This window comes from Engystomops pustulosus, chromosome 3, assembly GCF_040894005.1.
Source record: "Engystomops pustulosus chromosome 3, aEngPut4.maternal, whole genome shotgun sequence".
Lineage (NCBI taxonomy): Eukaryota > Metazoa > Chordata > Amphibia > Anura > Leptodactylidae > Engystomops > Engystomops pustulosus.
The window spans coordinates 75,582,308-75,603,711 of record NC_092413.1 but is presented as its reverse complement, the minus strand read 5'-3'; the positions used below and the strand labels follow the sequence as shown (position 1 = coordinate 75,603,711).

General features: G+C 42.2%; 1 protein-coding gene across 3 annotated transcripts in view; it reads left to right on the top strand.

Moving 5' to 3' along the window:
• LYST (lysosomal trafficking regulator) overlaps positions 1 to 21,404 on the top strand; it is a 511,246-nt gene that overhangs the window by 105,852 nt on the left and 383,990 nt on the right. For all 3 annotated transcript variants that reach the window (XM_072141114.1, XM_072141113.1, XM_072141115.1), the window contains exons 10-12: positions 4,879 to 4,988; positions 5,223 to 5,610; positions 15,219 to 15,357. In XM_072141114.1, coding sequence (XP_071997215.1) covers positions 4,879 to 4,988; positions 5,223 to 5,610; positions 15,219 to 15,357 — 637 coding nt within the window. The remainder of the gene's footprint in view (positions 1 to 4,878; positions 4,989 to 5,222; positions 5,611 to 15,218; positions 15,358 to 21,404) is intronic.

The window sequence follows — 21,404 nt, the reverse complement described above, 5'->3', positions numbered from 1 at the left end:
AAGGATCAGTTAGTTCTTTTAGTCAGGGTCACCATAGGCTTTGAGAAAGAAAGGAACTAAAGTCCGTCCAAGATCTCAGAAGGACCTCTCTCTTTTTCAAGGACATGGGAATTCCTTTGGACCCCACCGACAAAATAGCTGAGGGGGTTTCTGAGGAAAACATAGGAAGCCATATATATAGAACCTTATCTCCTCAGTATCTATTGTCCAAAAAGGGTGAACCTTTTTAGCAGATGCATCTGTGGATACACTGAGGCTGTTGGCCAGGGGGGCAACACTGTCCAACTCTTCCAGACGGGCCCTCTGGAATTTGAATTCTAAGCTTAAATTGTGTGGCATCCCTTTTGAGGGTAAGACCCTATTTGGCCTATTTGAAAAGGCAGGGTAAGATGAGAATAGCTCATCGAGAGGAGCTAGAAGTTCTAAGTCCTCTTTTCTCGGTCACTGGTCAACCCCAAAAAACACCAAAACCAATGACATCAGGCTTCCGGTGGGGGGAGGCTGTCCCATTCATTTTTGGGAAGGCCTTCAGTTAGATTTCCTTTCTCCTCTCCCCCACAAAGTTGAGATGCACCTGCGCAGACTCGGATATCAGTCTATCATTATTAGTGGCAGTTCATATTAGGGGCAAGGACAACGAGATAGCCGATTTCCTCAGTTGACAAAGCGAGTGGGCCTTGAATCTAACAGTGTTTGAGGACATAGTCAAGAGAGACATCGACCTGTTCGCCACCCGAGAGAACTGGAATGTTTGGGGGTTTTACAGCCTGTATTGCATGGACAGACTATTAGCGATCAAAGCGTTCTCCCAGAAATGGGATGGAGGTTGCCCTATGCTTTTCCACCTTTTCTCCTGATAACTGAGGAAGATCGGGGAGGACATTGCCATCGTCCTCCTAATAGCCCTCTGGAGGGCCTGGTTTTCCGTGTTAAGAGAACTCTGTCTCAGACCCCTTGGTGCTATAACATACCAGCATAAAAAACTTAAATCTAACGGCCTGACGGCAGAGAGACTAATCCTTAAGCATAAAAGAGTTCCAGACGCAGTCATCCCGACCATACAGATGAGCAGCAAACCGATTACGTATGGGATCTGTGCTAGAATACGGAAAACCTTCCTTAAATTTTCAACGTTTTGGTAGACCTGGGTCAATCAAACCTCCCATTAGTTCTGTCATTTCTTAGACCGGACACTCTGACGGTACAGGTAGCGGCGTTAGTGCCCTCCTGGATTTCAGATTGGCAGATCATCCATGGATCAATATAAACCACCAGATGGCTGTAGAGAGCTATTAATAAAATATCTTTATTTATGTATAAAAAAAAAAAACCAAAATGTCGAGAATATCCAGATTCAAATGATGAGTTTTTTGGGATTGCCAATATTCATAAGAAAAAAGTGATGAAAGTACAATAAGGTACAATAAGAAAGTAAGAAAAAAAGGGGATAAAAACTATGCAAAAGGGCACCAGGTGTCTGCCGCTAATCAAAAAGGAGAATGATAAATAATGTAAGATGAAAATCTATACTATGAAGGCACGTTTGTAATCGATATACTATTACCACATGCTACTGTTTATAAACACAACTACATAAACTTGCCTTCCAGTGGGTGATCTGTCTCATGTCTGTAGTTGTGTGCTTGTATGCTTGTGTCCTCATCCCCTCTCTCCATCCCTATGTCCCCAGTCAGTAATATGACACCTATTAGTTGGAATGTCCAAGTCATAATTCCAAGTCTAAGCCCACTATGATGCCTAAAAAGTCATGCTCCCCATATTATCTGTTTTTAGGAGACGCATTTAACTGGGCAGAAAATTCTTGCCCTTAAGTGTGCATGGATTACTAGGGGTTGCCACTCTACCTATTCTGTTTACTCTTAAGGGTTTTCAGTTCCTTCTATTGGAGGTACTACAAGTGGCTTGTGACCACTATGCTCGATATGTTATAGTACACTGGTCTGTCCTTTATTTTTACCGTTGTTCCTCCCCCATTTGATCCTTCCCTCCTACAACTGGTTTCTGGTAAACTGAACACCTCCCTATAGAGAGAGGAGGGGTCACAGCACACGTCGGGTTCATTCACACTTGGTGTGCCTGCTGTGCACTAGAGGTGAGGAGGAGGTGACCCCCCCCCCCCCATCCCTCCATAGGAAACAGCAGTGCACGGCCGCACACTTGCAGAAAGGTAGAGCATGCTTTATCTTTTTGCAATGTGTGGCGCAGATCGCATGTACGTACCCATGAATGAGCCGTAATATCTATCTACCCATCTAAGTAAAACTTTAGCACAACACATGAGGGGACAGCTTGAACTCTTGGAGTCTTTCCTTTCCTGCCATTTCTTGCTGTGGAGTGTGAGGTGATGGGGGATTGTGATCGATCTGTAGTTTGTGTCTGTGTGGATTATTTGTTTCTATATAAGTGTAGGGAAAGCTGAGGGAGAGAGAGGAGTGTAGGTGTTTGATCACTAGCTTAGTTAGGGCTTCTGACAGCACATGAGGTAAACCGCTGAGAGCAGGGAAAGAAAGGGGGTGTGTCTCTCCCAGTAGTCAGCTCCTCAGTGAAGACGGAATGTGCCACCAACAGCCATATGAGAGGTCACTGACGTCAAGAAGAAGTCTGCAGAATGCAAGAGGATTCAGTTAACTTATCCAATTGCAAAAGGGCTTAAAATTACATGCCCTACAACATATCGAAAGTTTATATCTGCCATGGAGCGCAGTGACTTAGCGCTCAGTGGCGGATATATCCGCCACAGAGCTGATGGCGGCTCGGCTCTGGATCGGAGCCGAACTGGCATCGGGAAACAGGGGGTGCCGGCTGTAACTAATTGCCGAGCAGCACTCATCCCCTGCTCCTCTTCGTAGCGCCGATGTATTCCTGACGTACCACGGTACGGCGGGCTTGCATCGTGTGAATGTAGCCTTACAGGGTATTATCATGAACAAGCAATCATGGTTGAAAAAGTAAAAAAAAAAATTACTCAATAAAAAATAAAGTAAACAATCAATAAAAATGCCCATAAGCCCCATAACATATAAAGAGACATATAACCAAAAAAAGTCTAAATCATAACAAAAACCCCACATATAAATTATCACCGTGTCTGAAAGAACCTGTAGAATAAAAGTAAATAATCTTTTAACCCGTACGATGAACGCTGTTGAAAACCCACCAAAAATTATCATTTTTACCTATTCAATCTTAAAAAAAAATAAAATAAAAAGTGATCAAAAAAACATATGTACTTCAGAATGATACTGGTGCAAAGTACAACATGTCCCACAAAAAACAAGCCATCAACCAGCTCCGTAGCCAAAAAAGTAAAAATGTTATGCCACTTTCAAGACCATGCAAAAATGATAGATTTTTACCCACATTACAGTTCCTAAATTTTCAACAATAGGTGATACCAGCCCCAAAATGGCAACACTGGAAAAAGCATCTCATCCCGCAAAAAAAAAATGCCGTCACATGGCCCCAATAACGAAAAAGCGAAAATTTTATAGCCTACAAAAGGGGCCAATGAGGAAACTAAAATCCTGGCAGCTGCAGGGCGCTCCTTCCCTTCTGCGCCTCGCTGTGCGCCCATAAATCAATTAACGGCCATATGTTGGGGTCTATGAAATTGCAGAACAAATTGTATGGTGGGCTTTCTCTTTTTATCTTTTGGAAATGTGTAAATTTTAGGGCTAAATGAACGTATAACCGGCACATTTTTACTGTTTCTGATAGTTTGAGGGGTGCAGATTTGAAATTGGGTTGATTATATAGGAGGTTTTGATGTTAAATATGTAAAATTTCCATTAAAACAGTATTTATCCGCAAAAGAGTAAATTCTGAAAATATGGAAAAGCGCTATTCGATTTGTAAGCCGCGCGACATCAAAATAAATTATCCAGACATTTCAAAAATTATGAAAATGTAAAGTAGACCTATGGGAAATGCTATTCAGCAACTTATTTAGGTGGTAAATCTATGTACCTGAAAAAGGATTGCTTTCAAATTTCAAAAAAATGTAAATTTTTTTTGGAAAATAAACGCAAAACTCAGCCAACATTTACCACTAAAATGAAGTACAACATGTGGGGAAAAACAATCTCAGAATCGCTTTGATAAGTAACAGTGTTCAAAAGTTATAACCATATAAAGCGACGCAAGTCAGAATCCAAAAAATCGGGCTGAGCCTTGAGCTGTAAACTGGCTGCATCCTTAAGGGGTTAAATGACGGTTACTCTTTAAGGCTCAGCCCCATTTTTTTGCATTCTGACATCCTGTGCTTTATATGGTTTTAACTTTTGAAAACTGTTACCTATCTAGGTAATTATGAGATTTTTTTTTTCCCGCACATGTTGTAAATTTTGGCTGATAGTTTTGAGTTCATTTAAAAAAAAAATAAAAATAAAAAATATTTTGAAAAATTTGGCATTTTCAAAAATCAAAATCATCACGCTTTCAGACAGATTTACCACCTAAATAAGTTGCTGAATAACATTTCCTATATGTCTACTTTACATTTTCATAATTTTTGGAAATGTCTGGATAATTTATTTTGATGTCATGTGGCTTTAAAATCGAATATCGCTTCTCTGGATTTTTGGACTTTAATATTTTGGGGATAAATACTGTTTTGAATGAAATTTTAAATATTTAGCATTAAAAAAACCCCTACATAATCAACCCATTTTCAAATCTGCACCGGTCAAACTATCAGAAACCGCTTTTAGGAAGATTGTTAACCCCTGTCTGAGTTTCTGAACGAGGTGAGGGTGAAAATTGCTTAGACCTATTAGCCCAAAACGGTCTGATTGCTAAGGTTAATGTATGAAGCCTTATGTGGAGCTAAACATTTAATAAATATGTTGCTTTCTTTAGGCTGTCAAGAAGTTCTGATCGACATTTTGGTTACACTGATGGGTCACAGTATAAGTTCAGATGAGTTGTGTCTCCTCCTGCGTTTTTTTCTGGAAAATACTTTACCTAATGTAAGTATTGTAGTTAAGTGTAATTTGTATTAATATGACCGATTTTTTTAAATTTATTTATTTTTTTACTTTTAATTGATTAAATGTAACAAACATTCTTAGAAATGTTTAGAATTGTATAAATAAAGATTAGTAAATATATTAACTTATGTGTGTATATATGTGTAAAAATATTATATATTTTATGTGTGTGTATATAAACTCGTAGATACTATATGTCTCTTACTGTTTTAGGAAATGCTTATAAAAGGAATTCTCAAGATCACAGAGGTCAGCAAGGGCATGATACCTCTGAAATACTTGACCTTTCCTCTGCAACAAAATCCTATTGGAACATGCAGTGCTGCACAGAAACCTGTTGGTTCTTCAGGGTCAAAAATAACAGGATCATATAGAAAAACTAAAATTTGGCAAAGTAAAGAGATACATTTTGATAATTTTTTTTCCCCATGGGACATTGCACCAATTCATTTACCTTTGGTTGGACAGAATTGTTGGCCACATTTGTCAGATGGATTTAGTCTCTCACTTTGGTTAAAGCTAGAGTATAATCCAGAATTTGAGTGCTTGACAAGAAGAAAACAAACTAAGAAAAAAAAGAATTTTCAAGTACTAAATGCAGGTATGTTGTGATTTTGAAGTCTAATTTTGAACCATGTTGTGTTCTGTTTTATTACATAAAGTGCATTATGCTGGCTGTAAACTGACTAAATAGTAGCAAACAGTGTTGCCATTTACACAGTATAGTAGCTGTGGCAGCATCATCATCTAAAGATGTTGGCACAGCCACAGCTGTTAATGTGGCATTAGTTTAATTGGCTAAAAGCTATGCTTGTGCTATCATATCTGGTTATTGGTTAATTTTCTCTGATATACAACCTAGCTTACTTGAATTCAGGGCTGCCAGTGAACCATGCCCCTTATTTTCACTGACAGCTCTGTGTCTTTTCAAGTCGTAGCCTTGTCTCTTTGTACTTGGGGACCATCTGTTAATATGTAACTAAAGCCATATAGAGCTGTATTTACTTATATGAATAAACATATAGGAATATAGGAATAAGTGGCCATGGCCACCCGACACCATTCCCAGCACTGTATCGGGCACGGCAGCCTCTTCTGTCTTCATGCCGGCTCAGGGCCGTGACAACTCCGTGCGCACGGCCCGCGACCGTGAGCTGCCATGGACCTGCGGCATGAAGATGATGAGGAGCTATCTGGGCCGTCGGAATGGTGAGTAGTAATTTTATATTACTTTTTACCGGCAACAGGGGGCTGACAGGCTATATACATAAAGGGGCTGGCAGGCTATATACTGGGAGGCTGTGACCAATGCATTTCCCACCCTCGGCTTATACTTGAGTCAATAGGTTTTTCCAGTTTTTGGTGGTAAAACTAGGTACCTCAGCTTATACTCGGGTCGGCTTATACTCAAGTATATGCGGTAGTTTCAGGGTGGAGGTTAATAAAACAGGGTGATATGTGGGGGGAACTTCCAAAACCGCTACAGAAATGAAATGGTCCCTAAAATAATTTATTCTAAAATTTATTCTTAATAGTTTGAGAGAATGCTGTACGATTTGTAATTTTTCTAGTGTCATAATAAAACAAAAGAACACTTCTAAATTGATTCCAACCTAAAACTGGAATATGGTAAATGTTATTAACTAACATTGGGTAGTTAGACTATCAGTTTGAAAAATAGAACATTGTGAAAAAATGTTTTTAAAAACACTTTAGTGAGTTAAAGCTTTCAAAAGTTATAAGCAGTTAAAGTGACACTTGCTTATACTGAAAAATAGGCCTTGGTCTTCATGGCGCAAATGAGCTAGGTCACTAAGGGGTTAAGTTTGAAGGTTTGGAAAGTGGGGGACAGACAAACTTTGTTAGAGTTCAAGTATGGGAGATGCATAGGACAAGTCATGGATACCATTGTGAAGAGCAGATAGTGATAGATTGGAGGTGAAAGGCCTGTGAAGGACGGTATTGGTTTAAAAATATATGGAGGGCACGGTTTATGGACTGCTTTTTTGTCATGTTTAGTATTTTGAATTTAATTCTGTGTGCAATGGGTAACCAGAGAAGAGACTGGTAGAGAGTTGGGGTAAAGGAGAAGCAAGAAGATAGATATATTAGTTGGACAACCGGGATAAGGATAAATTAGAACGGTGCTAGAGACTCGTACAGAATCGTAAGGCAAACTCGTTTTCGGGAACAGGCAGCAGGTCGAGACAGGCAGCACAGGATCGGAGCCGTGGACGTAGCGGAAGGGCAGGACAGGCAGCATGGTATCAGAGTCAATAACAAAATTAACGGGGATTCAGAAACACAGCAAATCGCATGGAATAGCTTTCTCAGAGGCGCTAGGCACAAAGATCCGGCGGGGAATACTGGGAGAGGCCGGCTTTTATTCACATCCTGGAAATGGCCAGCACCAATCAGGGGTGCACTTGCAATTTAAATCTATGAGCACCACCATGAGCGCCCTAGAAGACGGGGATTTGCGCGTCAGGCAGGCAGGACGGGAGCAGTAACGTGGAGAGGTGAGTGATCCTGGCAGGAGCGATAGGCAGGGATAGGGGTGCGGGTGCACCTACGACCCGGGACATGGGTCGCAGGAACACTCGAGACACTCTGGATTGTGGAAAGGTCAGAAGTGAGAGAGAAGTTCTTGAAATGGAGGTGCCAGGTTGGTACTAAGGGTCTGTATGTGAGGCTTAAAGGATTGGGCAGAGTCAAAGATGACTCCAAGGAAGCACAATTTAGGGACCGGGGGAGTGTGTGGAGCCATTACTTGTAACAGGTATGGTGGGAGGGATGTATTAGGTTGAGGAAAGATTGACATCTGTTTTATCCATGTTTTCCCTTTCACCACGACAGCACTCACCAGAGAGTGGGGCCCACCTCTGGGACAGGAAACCCAAACTTAAAAGGGTCCCCTCCTCCTCCATCCCTCAGTTTGGTTTCCTGTCCCGGCACGAGACCCCAAAGGAACTCAGTGAGGTTCTTGTAGTCTGTGGTGTATGCTGTTGGGTCTGAAGGGAGAAAGTGGTCGCTGATGCCCTTGTGAGGTTGCAGCCTCCCCCGGTGAGATTTCCTGTGGGAGATGCTGGAAGTCGCTTGTTGTCGATGCCTGTGGGGCAGCTATACTTCAGCAGTTGGGCGCCACGTGGCTGCCATTAGGACGCCCGACATCCCCCTGCTATGCGGCTGTGCCGCCACCCTGCCCCACTTCCGGCGGGGACCGGAAGTGAGGCGCTGAGTGTTGTCCCACGTGTCTCTAAGGTTGTGGGGGAAGGGAGTTTGAAATAGAACGCCGGAAATAGCTTACGCTTTGTGTCTTACTCCCACGGGATTCCATAGGAGCTAGTTGCTGCTGTTGCATCTGTATTCCTGTGTGCACCACCCGGTTTGCCGCCTTTCCATCCCTATGCTATGAGCTCGGAGGAAGGAGGAGAGCCTTTGGCCATCACGGACCTTGGCATAGTAGGCGGTGTTCCTTGGGGTGGCGAGTACGGCCATACCGGTATGATAAACTGTTCTCATGGTCTCTTATGTGATTGTATTGTAGAGAGAAGAGACCCCTAGTAGGAAAGTAAGAATTTATTGAGAGAACCTGCTGTCGTCTTATCAGAAGTCCTCCTGTGAGTCTTGGTTCCAGCATTAAGTGTTCCTGGAGCAATCTGCTCTGTTGGACTCTATGCGCTCTTTCAGCAGGAAGTGCGCAGTTCTATCAAAGCTTCTAGGAGGACGGCAAGGTCTCTTGCTTCTCAGAGTACATCTAGAATGTCGGATGTGTCAGATTTAGAGGTGAATTCGTATGCAGAGTTGTCTTCTAGTCCGGAAAGAGATAGAAGTGGCAGGCCTCTATTCCCGGTAGAGGATACTGAGCACCTGGTAAAGCTTGTCAGAGCGACAATGGAGCTAGAAGATGAGAAAGAAAAACGCTCTGTTCAGGACGTCATGTTTCAGGGGCTAGGGGAGAAGAGAAAGTGTTTCTTTTTCATGAAAATTTCATGTCCCCTGATTAATTCAGAATGGAAAAAGCTTGAAAGGATGGCATTTGTCCCTAATGGGAAATCCTCCTGAGTGGCATTCAAACTCAATATCGCCTCTATATGTGTGTCCCAGTGGCTGATTATGTGGTTATCACTGTTGGAAGATAATATAAAGGAGGGAGTGCCTAGAGAGCAACTGCTGTTAATGTCAACTCTGCTCAGAAGGCTTAAGCTTTTCTAGCAGATGCCTCGGGCGCAACTAGGACGCTCTCTGGCTTAAAAATTGGAAGGAGGATCTGTCTTCCAAAAAACATTCCATGTGAAGGTGATTTTCTTTTCGGTTCTTCGCTGGACAGTATTCAGGAGAAGGCATCGGACTGGAAAACGGGTTTCCCATGCCTTGTAGCCAAGGAAGATTTTTTTCATCCCCACAGGAAATTCAGCTCCAGTCAGAAACCAAAGGAAAGAGAAGGAGGTTGGAAGAGCTTCAAGAAATCAAGAGGTTTTTTGTTCAACCAGCCGCATGACTAAAAAAGAAAATCCGTCCAGAAATAATGCCAGGAGGCTGTGGGGGGCATGCTCTCTTCTTTCCTTCAAATGTGTGAGAAGATCTCATGGAGCAAATGGGTCCTCAATATAATTTGGGGGGCCTACAATTGGTCTTCATTGCTTCCCCACCATGGCGCTTCAAGGTCACAAGAGTCTCTGGTGCGGATAAAGACCCTGGTACAGAAAAATGTCTCGAGGCCGGTCCCATGCCAAGAGGAAGGAACTGGTTTCTACTCCACACTTTTTCACATAAAAAAGCCATGTGGGTCTTTACACACCATCATAAACTTAAAACTTCTGACCAAGTTCTTACGAGTGGAAAAGTTCAAGATGGAATCCCTAAGATCAACCGTAAATCTGTTGCACGAGGGTTGTTTTATGGCTTCAGTGGACTTGGCCGATGCGGACTATCATGTCCCCATTCACCAGGACTCACAAAGGTTCCCAAGGGTAGCGGCAGTATTCCAAGGAAGTATCGTTCACCTGCAATACCAAGCTCTTTCTTTTGGTGTAGTTATGGCACCTAGGGTTTTCACGAAAATCATTTTAGAGATGGCCTCCTTTATCAGGATTTTTTGCTGATAGGACAGACAGAGCTGGCGGTGAAGACACCGTTTACTCAGGTGCAAGAATGCCGAAGTCAGCGAGGCTGGATGGTAAATCTGAAGAAGTCCACTATAGTCCCTTCCCAGTCAAAGGTGTTCTTGTGGATTCTCTTGGACTCTCCCTGCCAAAGATCTTTCCTCCCAGTAGAGAAGATAGAGTATATCAGGACAATAATCGGGCCCCTTTCCCACTATAAGGAAAGTTATGTCTACTGTGGGTCTATTCACAGCAGCAATCCATGTGGTACCGTGGACTCAGTTCCACACTCGCCCCCTGCGGTTACACATGTTGAGGGTCTGGGACGACTCAGTCTCCAGCCTTAACCAAACAATTTGCCCCCCTCAGGAGATCCAGTGCTCTCTAGACTTGGGGTTAGTATGAAACCTGCATAAAGGAGTGCCTTAGAGGCAAAAGAGGCCTTTGTCTTTAGTGACAGATGCGAACCAGTGGGGTGTGCTCGGCTAGGAAAACAGCTGTTTCAGGATTCCTGTGGACCACAGGGGACCTCTCTTCAAATTACAGGGTGCTGAAGGCGATTCTGGAGGCGGTAAAGTCTGTTATGCCTCTGGTTGAGAGATCAGACCTAAAAGTCTTATTGGACAATGTGACAGCGGTAGAATTTGTAAACCGACAAGGTTCTTTGAGTCAGTCTCTAATGCACCTAACCTCTGCTATGGACAGCTGAAAAAGATATTAAGTTCTTCTCCGCTAGGAAAAAAATATCGGAGGGAAGAAATATCAGAATGCGGATTTCCTGAGTCGCATTCAGCTAAAGCAGGGCGAATGGTGTCTCGAGAGAGGTATTTCAGATGATTGCGAATTGTGGGGATTATCTCAGACTTGTTTGCAGACCACAGAAACCGTCAGGTCCAGGAATTCTGCTCCTTGAATCCAAGGGAGCGGCTTTGGGGTCTAGTTGCCCTGGCAGTGAGATGGAGTCACGGGTTGGGGTATGCTATCCCCCTGATGCTACTTCCGAGGGTCCTAAAAAATATCAGACAGGAGCAAGCCAGGGTCATAGTTGTAGCCCCATTTTGGACCAGGAGAGCCTGGTTCTAGGTCCTTAGAGAATTGTCAATTTCGGATCCGTGGCTCCTTCCAGAGACCCGACCTCCTGTTTCAGGGCCCAGTTTTCCACCCAGAGGTCAGCCGTCTACCCTTGATGGCTTGGAATTTAAGAGGCTGATTTTAGCTTAACAAGGGCTTTCTGAGAGTGTTATTTCTATGTTACAGAAAAGAAGGTGCTCATTAACCTTCGTTTAATAGAAGGGTCCTTTCCCCGGTTGTCCCACCTCATAAATATTTTCTATTATATTCTCTGTGGTGGGTGGTGAAGGGGGAAAACCTGAATTACTTACCAGTAATGGTGCTTCTTAGAATTTGTTTAGCCATGATTAAGATTATAAGGCTCTGGCTTTGCCTTGTAATCGATTTTGTGCCTTCCATGTTTTCCACTGACTGCCTGGATTTTAATAACCTATGAATAAAGTACTGGAATAACTTTTAAAGAAATATCTTCAGCGGGATCAATTTGTAGTTTGGAAATTGTCAATGCCTGAGCCCAGGTGATCTGTCGTATGGACTAATCTTTATTAAGAAACAACTAATCGTTATTAAGAAACACTGGCAAATTTTGCTAGCAAAGAAAAACCTACCACAAATCCATCAATTATTTACAGACGAGGAAAGAAATTGAGAGATCACATAGTCCATAGTCATTTTTCACAAAAGCTTACCAATGAAATCTGGTTACCATCCAGTATAACGGGATCATAACCCTGTGAGAGCTGTACTTTCTGAAAATGTATGCCACGCCCACAGAATTTTGTGAACCCATACAGGTACTGTGTAGATGCATATCTGGACACTTGAGCTCAATCAGCACTTACAAAGACAGTCCAATTTCTAAACACATTAGGGCTGTACATAAAGAAAATGCAAATTGTCTAAAATTCTGGGGAATTGAAAAAATGACTAGGCCATAGAAGGGGTAATCTATATAGAATGCTCCTTCAAACGGAAGCACAATGGATTCACAGATTGAAATGTTGAAGCCCCAAAGGCTTAAATGAACGCTTCACATTTGTGGCTTTCCTTTAATAAGCCTCATTTACTTCTAATCTTCCATATATTAATTTTGTACATATAGTAACCTGTGTGACCCCTTTTCTTTTAAACAATGGTGGGCATATAAATAAATAAATGATTTATATAGATAATTGAGATTTCGAACCATTACTATAATAAATTAATAATATGCGCTTAATATAATAGCGTCTACTAAGTCCATTGACGTGCATAGTTAGTGACTAAAATGCGCTATGTTCATAGACATGCACAGACTGCGGCTAGATGTCGGGTGGAAGTAAAAGACGGATCGTATGCGCAAGTGGAGCTATGCGATAGGTTGTTACATGGAACTCTCCTTTATTGCCGATAGGTAATCTAGCGTTTGATCAACATGGGACGTTATATAATGAGCTATCACCAGAAACGTGTAATTAAAGAATAAAGACAACGCATTATTGTCTGCACGGGAAAAAAATGCTAAAAACCATAAACAAGAATGAATGATTTTTTTAACCACCACCAAGAAAGTTAATAAAATCTGATTATTAGCTATTAAACCCCCACCCTAAATGATATAACTGAAAAGTGGATCTCCTCCACAAAAAAATAATACCCCATATGTCCAAATTACAAAAAAATAAACATTTTATAGCTTGTAAAATGTGACAATGCAAACCTGTTCTGAATGGTGCTCCTTCCCTTCTATGCCTGGCTGATACCCATACAGCAGTCACCAACACATATGGGGCATCCTTATACTCGCGAGAAATTGGGTATCAAAATTTGTGGAATTCGCCATTTAATACTTTGTGACAGTTTAATTTTTGTCCAAAATTAATGTATTGTCTAAAAAAAAATTAGTTTGTAAATTACACCTCCATTTTGTTTTAACCCCTGTGAAACATCTAAAGGGTTAACACACTACTTAAAGTTGATTTTTCACACATCGGGGGTTGTAGTTTCTAAAATGGCGTAATTTACCGGATTTTACTGTTTGGGCTTTTTAAAATCACTTAAAACTGAGAATGTCCCTCTAAGGGGTTTGGCAATAAAAATGAGAAAAATTGCATCCAAAATTCTGAACCTCCTAACAACCTAGAAAAGAGAGAAGATGCATAAAAAGGCATGCCGATATAGCACACATTTGGGAAATGTTAGTTATAAAGTTACTTGGGTGCTATAACTATCTGCCTGTAAAGCACAAAATTTTGAAAATGAATAATTTTTACAGTATTTTTCGGACTATAAGGCGCACCATCAATAAATGCCTGCTAAAATGTCTAGGTTCATATATAAGGCGCACCGGATTGTAAGGATTAATGACAAGCAGGTGGCAGACCTGTGCATAGTTCAAGGCAGCTGTTGTCTGTAAGTATGGTTCATATATGAGGTGCACTGGATTATAAGGCGCGCCTTTTAAATTCTGAGAAAATCTAAGGATTTTTTTGTGCGCCTTATAGTACGCCTTATAGTATAGTATAGTACAGTAAATTTTTTAAAGTAGCTTCCCTCTGGGGTTAAAGCCAGTCAATATGTTGTGACAATGGTTCTGTTATAGAGCCTATGGCTGCCACAAAGGTGCAAACAGGGGGCGTTTGTTTTTTTAATGTACTTATGTCTCCTTACTGGTCACAGTTCATGACATGTTACCAGAGTGACATCATGTCAGGTATTTTAGCCTCTTAATAATAATAGCAAACTGTACCCCATGCAAGTATCTGACCACATGAAGTCACAGCTGCCTCCATTGACTTCTACTCCTCTCCATCCTCCATGCAGGCTGCTGTGATTTTATGTGATCACATGGTCTACAGTTTGATTTTCTTAGAAGGCTGAAGGACCTGCAATGTCACTGGTCACATGTCATGAATGTAACAGAAGGCATTGTGTAAAAAAATTGCCACAATATTTCCCATCTGTACATAGAGCTTTATATGTCTGTAGTTGAATATTAGCGGACTGTCCCTAAGTACAAGGAGGCAGAGCAGGGATTCTAATTTGTATGTCATGAAAATGTGTGTAATTAAGGTACAGTGCTCCACTGGCGGCTAATTTTCGGTGGTATGGGAAGGACTTGTAACCCTTTATCAGCAGGCATTGTTCGTCGGGGGGTGGGGGGAGCATTGAAATCTGGTGTCAGGTCCTCTTTAAAGGCTAACCGCATTAGCAATTTGCCTAATGAACCAGTACCATAATTTTGTCAGGTAGTTTAACACCTCCTACTTTTTGTTTATTTCATGGTCCAGTGTGAAGACATCAACCGGAAAATCAAGTGAGCTGTAAATTGGTTGTATAAGGTCATGGAGGTGGAGAGTTTAAAACTGAAATCAAGCTCTTAATGTCTCCTCCTCTGTAATTGACATCTTGTAACCAACTTCAGGAGATCTGTTAAGTAATGTTTCTGGATACAGGCCCATCAATTACAGTAAAGGGGGCTTTCTGATAAAGAGCTTGATGGTAAACTCTGTTTCTGGTTTTTCACAACCAATTGGCATCTCACTTCAAAGTAGACTATCTTGGTCAAATTTTGCTCTACAAAAAATCCCAAGGGACCTATTTTAATTGGAACTTCTGCTTCCTATCGTTCTGCAAACCCCAGATGGCCATTTTTGTAAAATAAATAAATAATGAAATGTTAAAGACTCTTCCCTCACTTTGTTCTGCGTTAGCCCATCTATGTAAGTTTTATCAATTAAAGATGATTTTCTGGACCTAAATTGGGGTTGGTCCACATTACTCTAAATGTTTGCTGACTTGTAATGCTTCACTGTTTGGGAACAGAGCAAAACCATAGGTCAAGATTGCCTTAGTTATATTTCTTGCTACCCGTACTTGTCTTTGGCTTCCAAATTGCAAAGGGCATTATAAATGACTCAGCAGAGGCTACTCTTGCCCTCTATTGTTTCTTAAAACAATAATATTACTTGCTTGCACTAGGATGAACAAAAGCATACTGGAACAGATGTTCTTTTAATGTGTGGTGTTTTTTTTTTCTTACTCATATCAACAGGTAACCAGACAGTTGCTGCAGAATTTTCCACTATTGACAGACTTTCAGATCATGGGTGCATACATGTGCTTTCCCTGGGTTCAAAGGTGCTTATGATGCAGATCTGGTTCAATGTGGTGTCAAGTTGCTTTACTCTTAGGTAATTTGTTTTGTCTTAATTGTACAATGTTCTATTTATTGTGCATTTGTTTTGATGTACAACTACAATAATACAAATGTACATATTTTCTATATTGCCTTATGTGTTAATAACTTTAATGTTGCCAGTTTTATTTTCTTCCTGCCAGCGTAGAATCGGAGTAAAACACATAATAGCTGTTTTATTGTAGCCTAAGGCTAAAGTACAGTGAATAACCAACATCAAGAGGTCCATTTGTAACTAGGGGTCGTCTGTAAGTCGTATGTTCTTAAGTAGGGGACAGCCTGTATAGGTTATATTTAAAGTGCCAAGGGTCTTCTAACGTAGACTTCTACCTAAATAAAGTACATTGTTTTAAATACATTTTTTGGAACATAAGAATACAGTATGTGTACTGAATACTAAACCATTTATTGGTAGAATAAATAAGTGGGTGTTGATTGAAGTTTGGGCACTTGATGTCTAAAAGCTTTGCCATTATTGCCCTACATTTTCCTACTTATGGATTGGGATGGACTAGAGGCAGTGATGCAGACAGAATTTATAAGCCGTTTACCAGGCCAGGATATAGCAACTTCACAAACAAGGAAAGAAACTCCCAGATTAAATTATTAAAAATAAGATCTGTAAATAAGTGTTGTACTTCTTCTTAACCACTTAAGGACTAAGGCTATTTTGACCTTCTGGACACAGCCCCATTTTTCTTACGGGACTCATGAGAGGGCATCAGCTTTGCTGTTCTCCCTCTGTGACCGTAACTGGATGCAGTACTAGTACTTGGAAAGGCAAGACTTCCACTTCAAGGGCACCAAGCTTGGTATACTCCTAGTTCATTTTGATCTGCCATAACGGTCCCTCATACACCTGTCAGATACTCTGCAAATTTCTCATGTGCCATTTCCATTTCCAAAAGTTCCAACTTTAATGAGCAATGGTCATCAGGGTTGTCAAAGCGGTTGCCAAAGGGAATTGCCCCGTCTGTCATGAACTTGAGATGCCGCGGCTTCCAGTCCATCTAGACTTCTATCAGTGTACTAAAAGAACGGCTATCACACCCTGCATATGCAAGGATCGGGGCCCTGGTCCCAGTGAGGACAGACACTCTTCAATCTGCAGAAGGGGATATGCATACGGGACAGTCAGGGCATTGTATGCGGTAATGTACACATAATCTGAGACCTCAGTCTTTATTCTGTACCAGGACCATTGGAGCAGCCCAAATTCTTAAATGCCCAACATGCTGGTCACAATATCTTTCTTTTCCTGTTACATATTGAGCAGAATTTGTCTGTAGTCCCGAATTGGTGCAGCGATGCTATTAGGGATTTTGTGCTTAATGGCACTAGCATAACCAAAGTCCTCATCATGTCTTGAAAATGCCTCCTGTAACTCCCACAGAGTGTCTTCTAGAAGCTTCTGTTGTCCTGGGTCAGGGTCTGGGTATCAAATCAATCAATCAAATCGGTAAGTATGATGCACGTCACTCAACATCGAGTGGAGGTGGGTGCAAAAGTAGGTTACCAGGCCATTCCAATATAACAAGATAACTTGGCACTCCTAGATGATAGCTTTTTAAAATACCTTTTATTAAGGTATAGCAATCCAGAAAAATTCACACCTTCATCAGGCACTATAAAACAAAAAATACAGCATATAGGGTAACAACAGGCAAAGGCAATCTAAGTAAGGTACAGAAGTCATTGTATCATGGTTCTGGCCTTGGGGCGATCCCATGTGTTATTGCTTGGGAACTGAGCTTAGAGGTGAAGGGCAGAACTGTGAAAAAATAAGTGTGTAGTATATGTATGTGGGAAAAGCATAGGGAAAAGGTTTTATTTTTGTCATCTTATATATAGCTGTCTACGTTCAGTCTGTTTCACACACAGTGGTGTGGGAGAGTCTCTTGGGGCTAGAGTCTGTGGACTCCCTGGACCACCGCGAGGGATGATTGTACATCTTGAGGATGTCTTTTAGCTGGAGGCTGGGGCGTCCCTTGGGCAGGCCGGCGAGGCCTCTGGGGCGTCCCTTGGGCAGGCCGGCGAGGCCTCTGGGGCGTCCCTTGGGCAGGCCGGCGAGGCCTCTGGGCGTCCCTTGGGCAGGCCGGCGAGGCCTCTGGGGCGTCCCTTGGGCAGGCCGGCGAGGCCTCTGGGGCGTCCCTTGGGCAGGCCGGCGAGGCCTCTGGGGCGTCCCTTGGGCAGGCCGGCGAGGCCTCTGGGGCGTCCCTTGGGCAGGCCGGCGAGGCCTCTGGGGCGTCCCTTGGGCAGGCCGGCGAGGCCTCTGGGGCGTCCCTTGGGCAGGCCGGCGAGGCCTCTGGGGCGTCCCTTGGGCAGGCCGGCGAGGCCTCTGGGGCGTCCCTTGGGCAGGCCGGCGAGGCCTCTGGGGCGTCCCTTGGGCAGGCCGGCGAGGCCTCTGGGGCGTCCCTTGGGCAGGCCGGCGAGGCCTCTGGGGCGTCCCTTGGGCAGGCCGGCGAGGCCTCTGGGGCGTCCCTTGGGCAGGCCGGCGAGGCCTCTGGGGCGTCCCTTGGGCAGGCCGGCGAGGCCTCTGGGGCGTCCCTTGGGCAGGCCGGCGAGGCCTCTGGGGCGTCCCTTGGGCAGGCCGGCGAGGCCTCTGGGGCGTCCCTTGGGCAGGCCGGCGAGGCCTCTGGGGCGTCCCTTGGGCAGGCCGGCGAGGCCTCTGGAAAGAAATGTATAATATTCCCTGTAGTTCAAAACTGCTTTTGGATCTGGCATGTAGCCGTCGGCGTTTGCCTCTTCGTTCTCCTATTCCTCGTTGGCACTTGCAATCGAGGCTTGGTATCCAGTGGATGGAATCGAGGCTTGGTTTCTTCACACATGCGCTGTTGAGATCTTGGCGGTCTGCTGGTTGTTGTAGTGCGATTCCTCCATAGTGGTTTGTATAGTTCCTATATATGTTGCAGACATGATCTCTATTGTATAGGTTGTTGGTTATAAGCTTTATATAGTTAGTCTTTGGGATCACAAGACCATAAACCTTGGATGCTCTTCTGTGGGATCGCAAATGAAAAGTAACATAAAGCAACAATAAAATAAAGCAAAATAAAATTAAAAAAACAAAGCTAGAACACCTGTTCCTTCCTCACCAGCATAGTTCAACTAGGTGTTCTTCTATTTATATAGCCCTAAATGGAAATTAGCAAAACCTGGATATGTGGGAGTTTGGAAAATGTGGTCTGGCTTGCAGTTTCATATCAGTGGTACCTGTGAATATAACATCTCAAAATGATCTTATTTTAGAGGTAATTTAGTCATTATTGTCTATCCCAAAGATGAAAAGCACAATATTATTGTGTAGGGCAGTGGTGGCGAACTTATGGTACGGGTGCCAGAGACGGCACTTGGAGCCCTCTCTGTGGACACCCAGGCCATCACCCCAGCATGAAGTTGACCAGACAGAACTCAAAGAATCTTCCCTCCAATTTGCCCTTCTCCTTTCAACTGCGTTGGTGTCTTTAGGAGGCTGAAAGACTAAAAGTTGTCAAAGAACAAGGAGAAATAAATTACTGCTTAAATTGCTGTGCTGGCACTGTGCAATAAATTAGTGGCTTTTGGTTGAAGTTTGGGCACTCAGGCTCTAAAAGGTTCGCCATCACTGGTGTAGGGGAATAAGTTTCACAGGATGTTATACAGTTTACTATGTAAGATATACATATGTATCTTCCCGAACAGGAGTTAGTGTTTCCCTAATCAGAGATCATAAGAAATTACATTTATTCTTACATGCACCACATCTGCCACATCTAAAGAAGCCAGGTATTTGCATCCAAGAGGAGAATGACAAACTTTTTTGTATATTTGTTCTACATGTGCGGGCAATTTAATTGTTAAGGTTGGGTGCTCGAGTGTATATTATAGGTTGAGATTGTTGATCTTTTCCGATAACCTAATCATCTTTTATGAAATGCCAATGTTTGTTTAAAAAATTTTTCTACAGCCTTATATTGGATATTATTCGGAAGAATGATCTTTGTAGTCTGTATACTGGACTTTTTTTAAGTGGGGTTTGCTCTATTCTGTGAACTACGGAGACTGTGTTCCGTATAATTGTTCTCTACATTTTTTAGTAAGTTCTGCTTCTGTGTCAAATTTTTCTATTTTTGTACAGTTCCTCCTGAGTCTTCTGAACTGGCAAAATGGTGTATTTATCAGCCATCTGGGTAAATGGCAGCTTGTGTTCAGAATATAACTGTTGTTTGATGTAGGTATGTAAAACGTGTTACATTCCAAATGGTCATTTGTTACTCTTATCTCTAGGTCTATAAATTCTATTTCTACTTTACTTCTATTTGGAGTAAAAGATAAATTATAGGAATTTTCATTAATGGTACACAAGAAGAATCCTAGATTCTTCTCTGACCCTTTCCACACAAACACTGTCATCTATATAACGCCGCCATAGCACTACAAGATAATGCAGAATTAATGATTCGCCCAGCCGATAAAGGCGGAAGGATCGTTGTAATGGATACAAATAAATATATTACTGAATGTCTTAGACAAATAAATAAGGAAAGGACACAGCATCCAATGCAGTTTAAATAAGGCTGTACACCTTTATTCACATGGGCATGAAAAAAGCAGCAATGTTTCGATTCACCACGAATCTTTGTCAAGCAAGCATCATGCTTGACAAAGATTCATGGTGAATCAAAACGTTGCTGCTTTTTTCATGCCCATGTGAATAAAGGCGTATGGCCTTCCTTAAACTGCATAGGATGCTGTGACCTTTCCTTTTTTTGTGAGTATTTGGATCCCATACACCAGGATCTACAGCTGCGTGCATCATCCACATCAGAGTCCAGAAGCTATTTCAGTTGCTGTCTTTTTTCTATTATTTATTCTATATTTTGGTGATTGAGTTTGGTTTATGGCGCTGGCTCTGTTGTCCTTAAGTAATTTACCAAAGCAGAACAACTGAATAAAACATTTAGAGAAAAAATTAGCCGGAACACATTCTCTGTAGTTCACAGAACAGAGCTTGAAATCTAAGAAGAGAGGACTTCTTCAAAGACAACCTTACTTCAAAAAAATATAAGGCAGTTGAAAAAATTATAAACAAACATTGGCATTTCATAAAAGATGATAAGGTTATCGGAAAAGATCAACCATCTTGACCTCCTATAATATACACTCGACCATAACAATAAAATGTAGAACAAAGATACAAAAAAGTTTGTCATTCTCTTCTTGGATGCAAATACCTGGCTTCTTTAGATGTGGCAGATGTGGGGCAATTCAGAATACAAAATTTCCTAGGAGAACAACTATGGTACAATCAAAAACGAATAAATTCCAATTTGAAATCAAAGAAACGTTGGGGGTAGGGTTTATTTATATTATTAAATGTTTATGTAATAAGCAGTATGTAGGTAGGACATGCAGAATTATGACTAAGACTATAATTTAAAACCTTGATCCCGAGAGGACTGAATGCGAACCTAGAAATCTCTGTTTTTTTTGTAAAGTTTTTGCAAAGTTCAGTTTTTTTGTAACTTTTTGTAAATTTTAAGAAAAAGTCCAAGCAGGCATCATGTGCCTCCACCCCTGGCTCTCACCACAAATAAATGAACGCCACCACCTTCACTGGTGCACAAGGACTGGTCCAGAGCCCCTCCAAATGTGAACACAACCAAAGAGCATAGCCGTGTCCGGCACCACCCGATAGCTGGTAAAAGCTTCTTCTTTATTCTCTATAAAAGTAGTATAACAGCATAGGGAACACAAAGCGAAGTGTCTCAGACCGACGTGTTTCGACACTTCGTGTCTTTATCAAGGTCTGAATAGAATACAAATGGACACACGATTTAAAGGGAACCTACCACCACTATTCTTCCTATAAAGGTAGAACGGGTGGTAGATGGATGTATGGGACGTGAGGATAGCCCTTTTTAGAGCTAATCCTCAGGTCCCCACTATCTTTTAGAAAACTGTATTACCCTAATATGTAAACTTTGTTAAGCGGCTACTGGGGCGTGAAGTAGCCGGACATGAGGCTACATGTCGCGGCTACTCCATTCCCCAGTAGCCTCT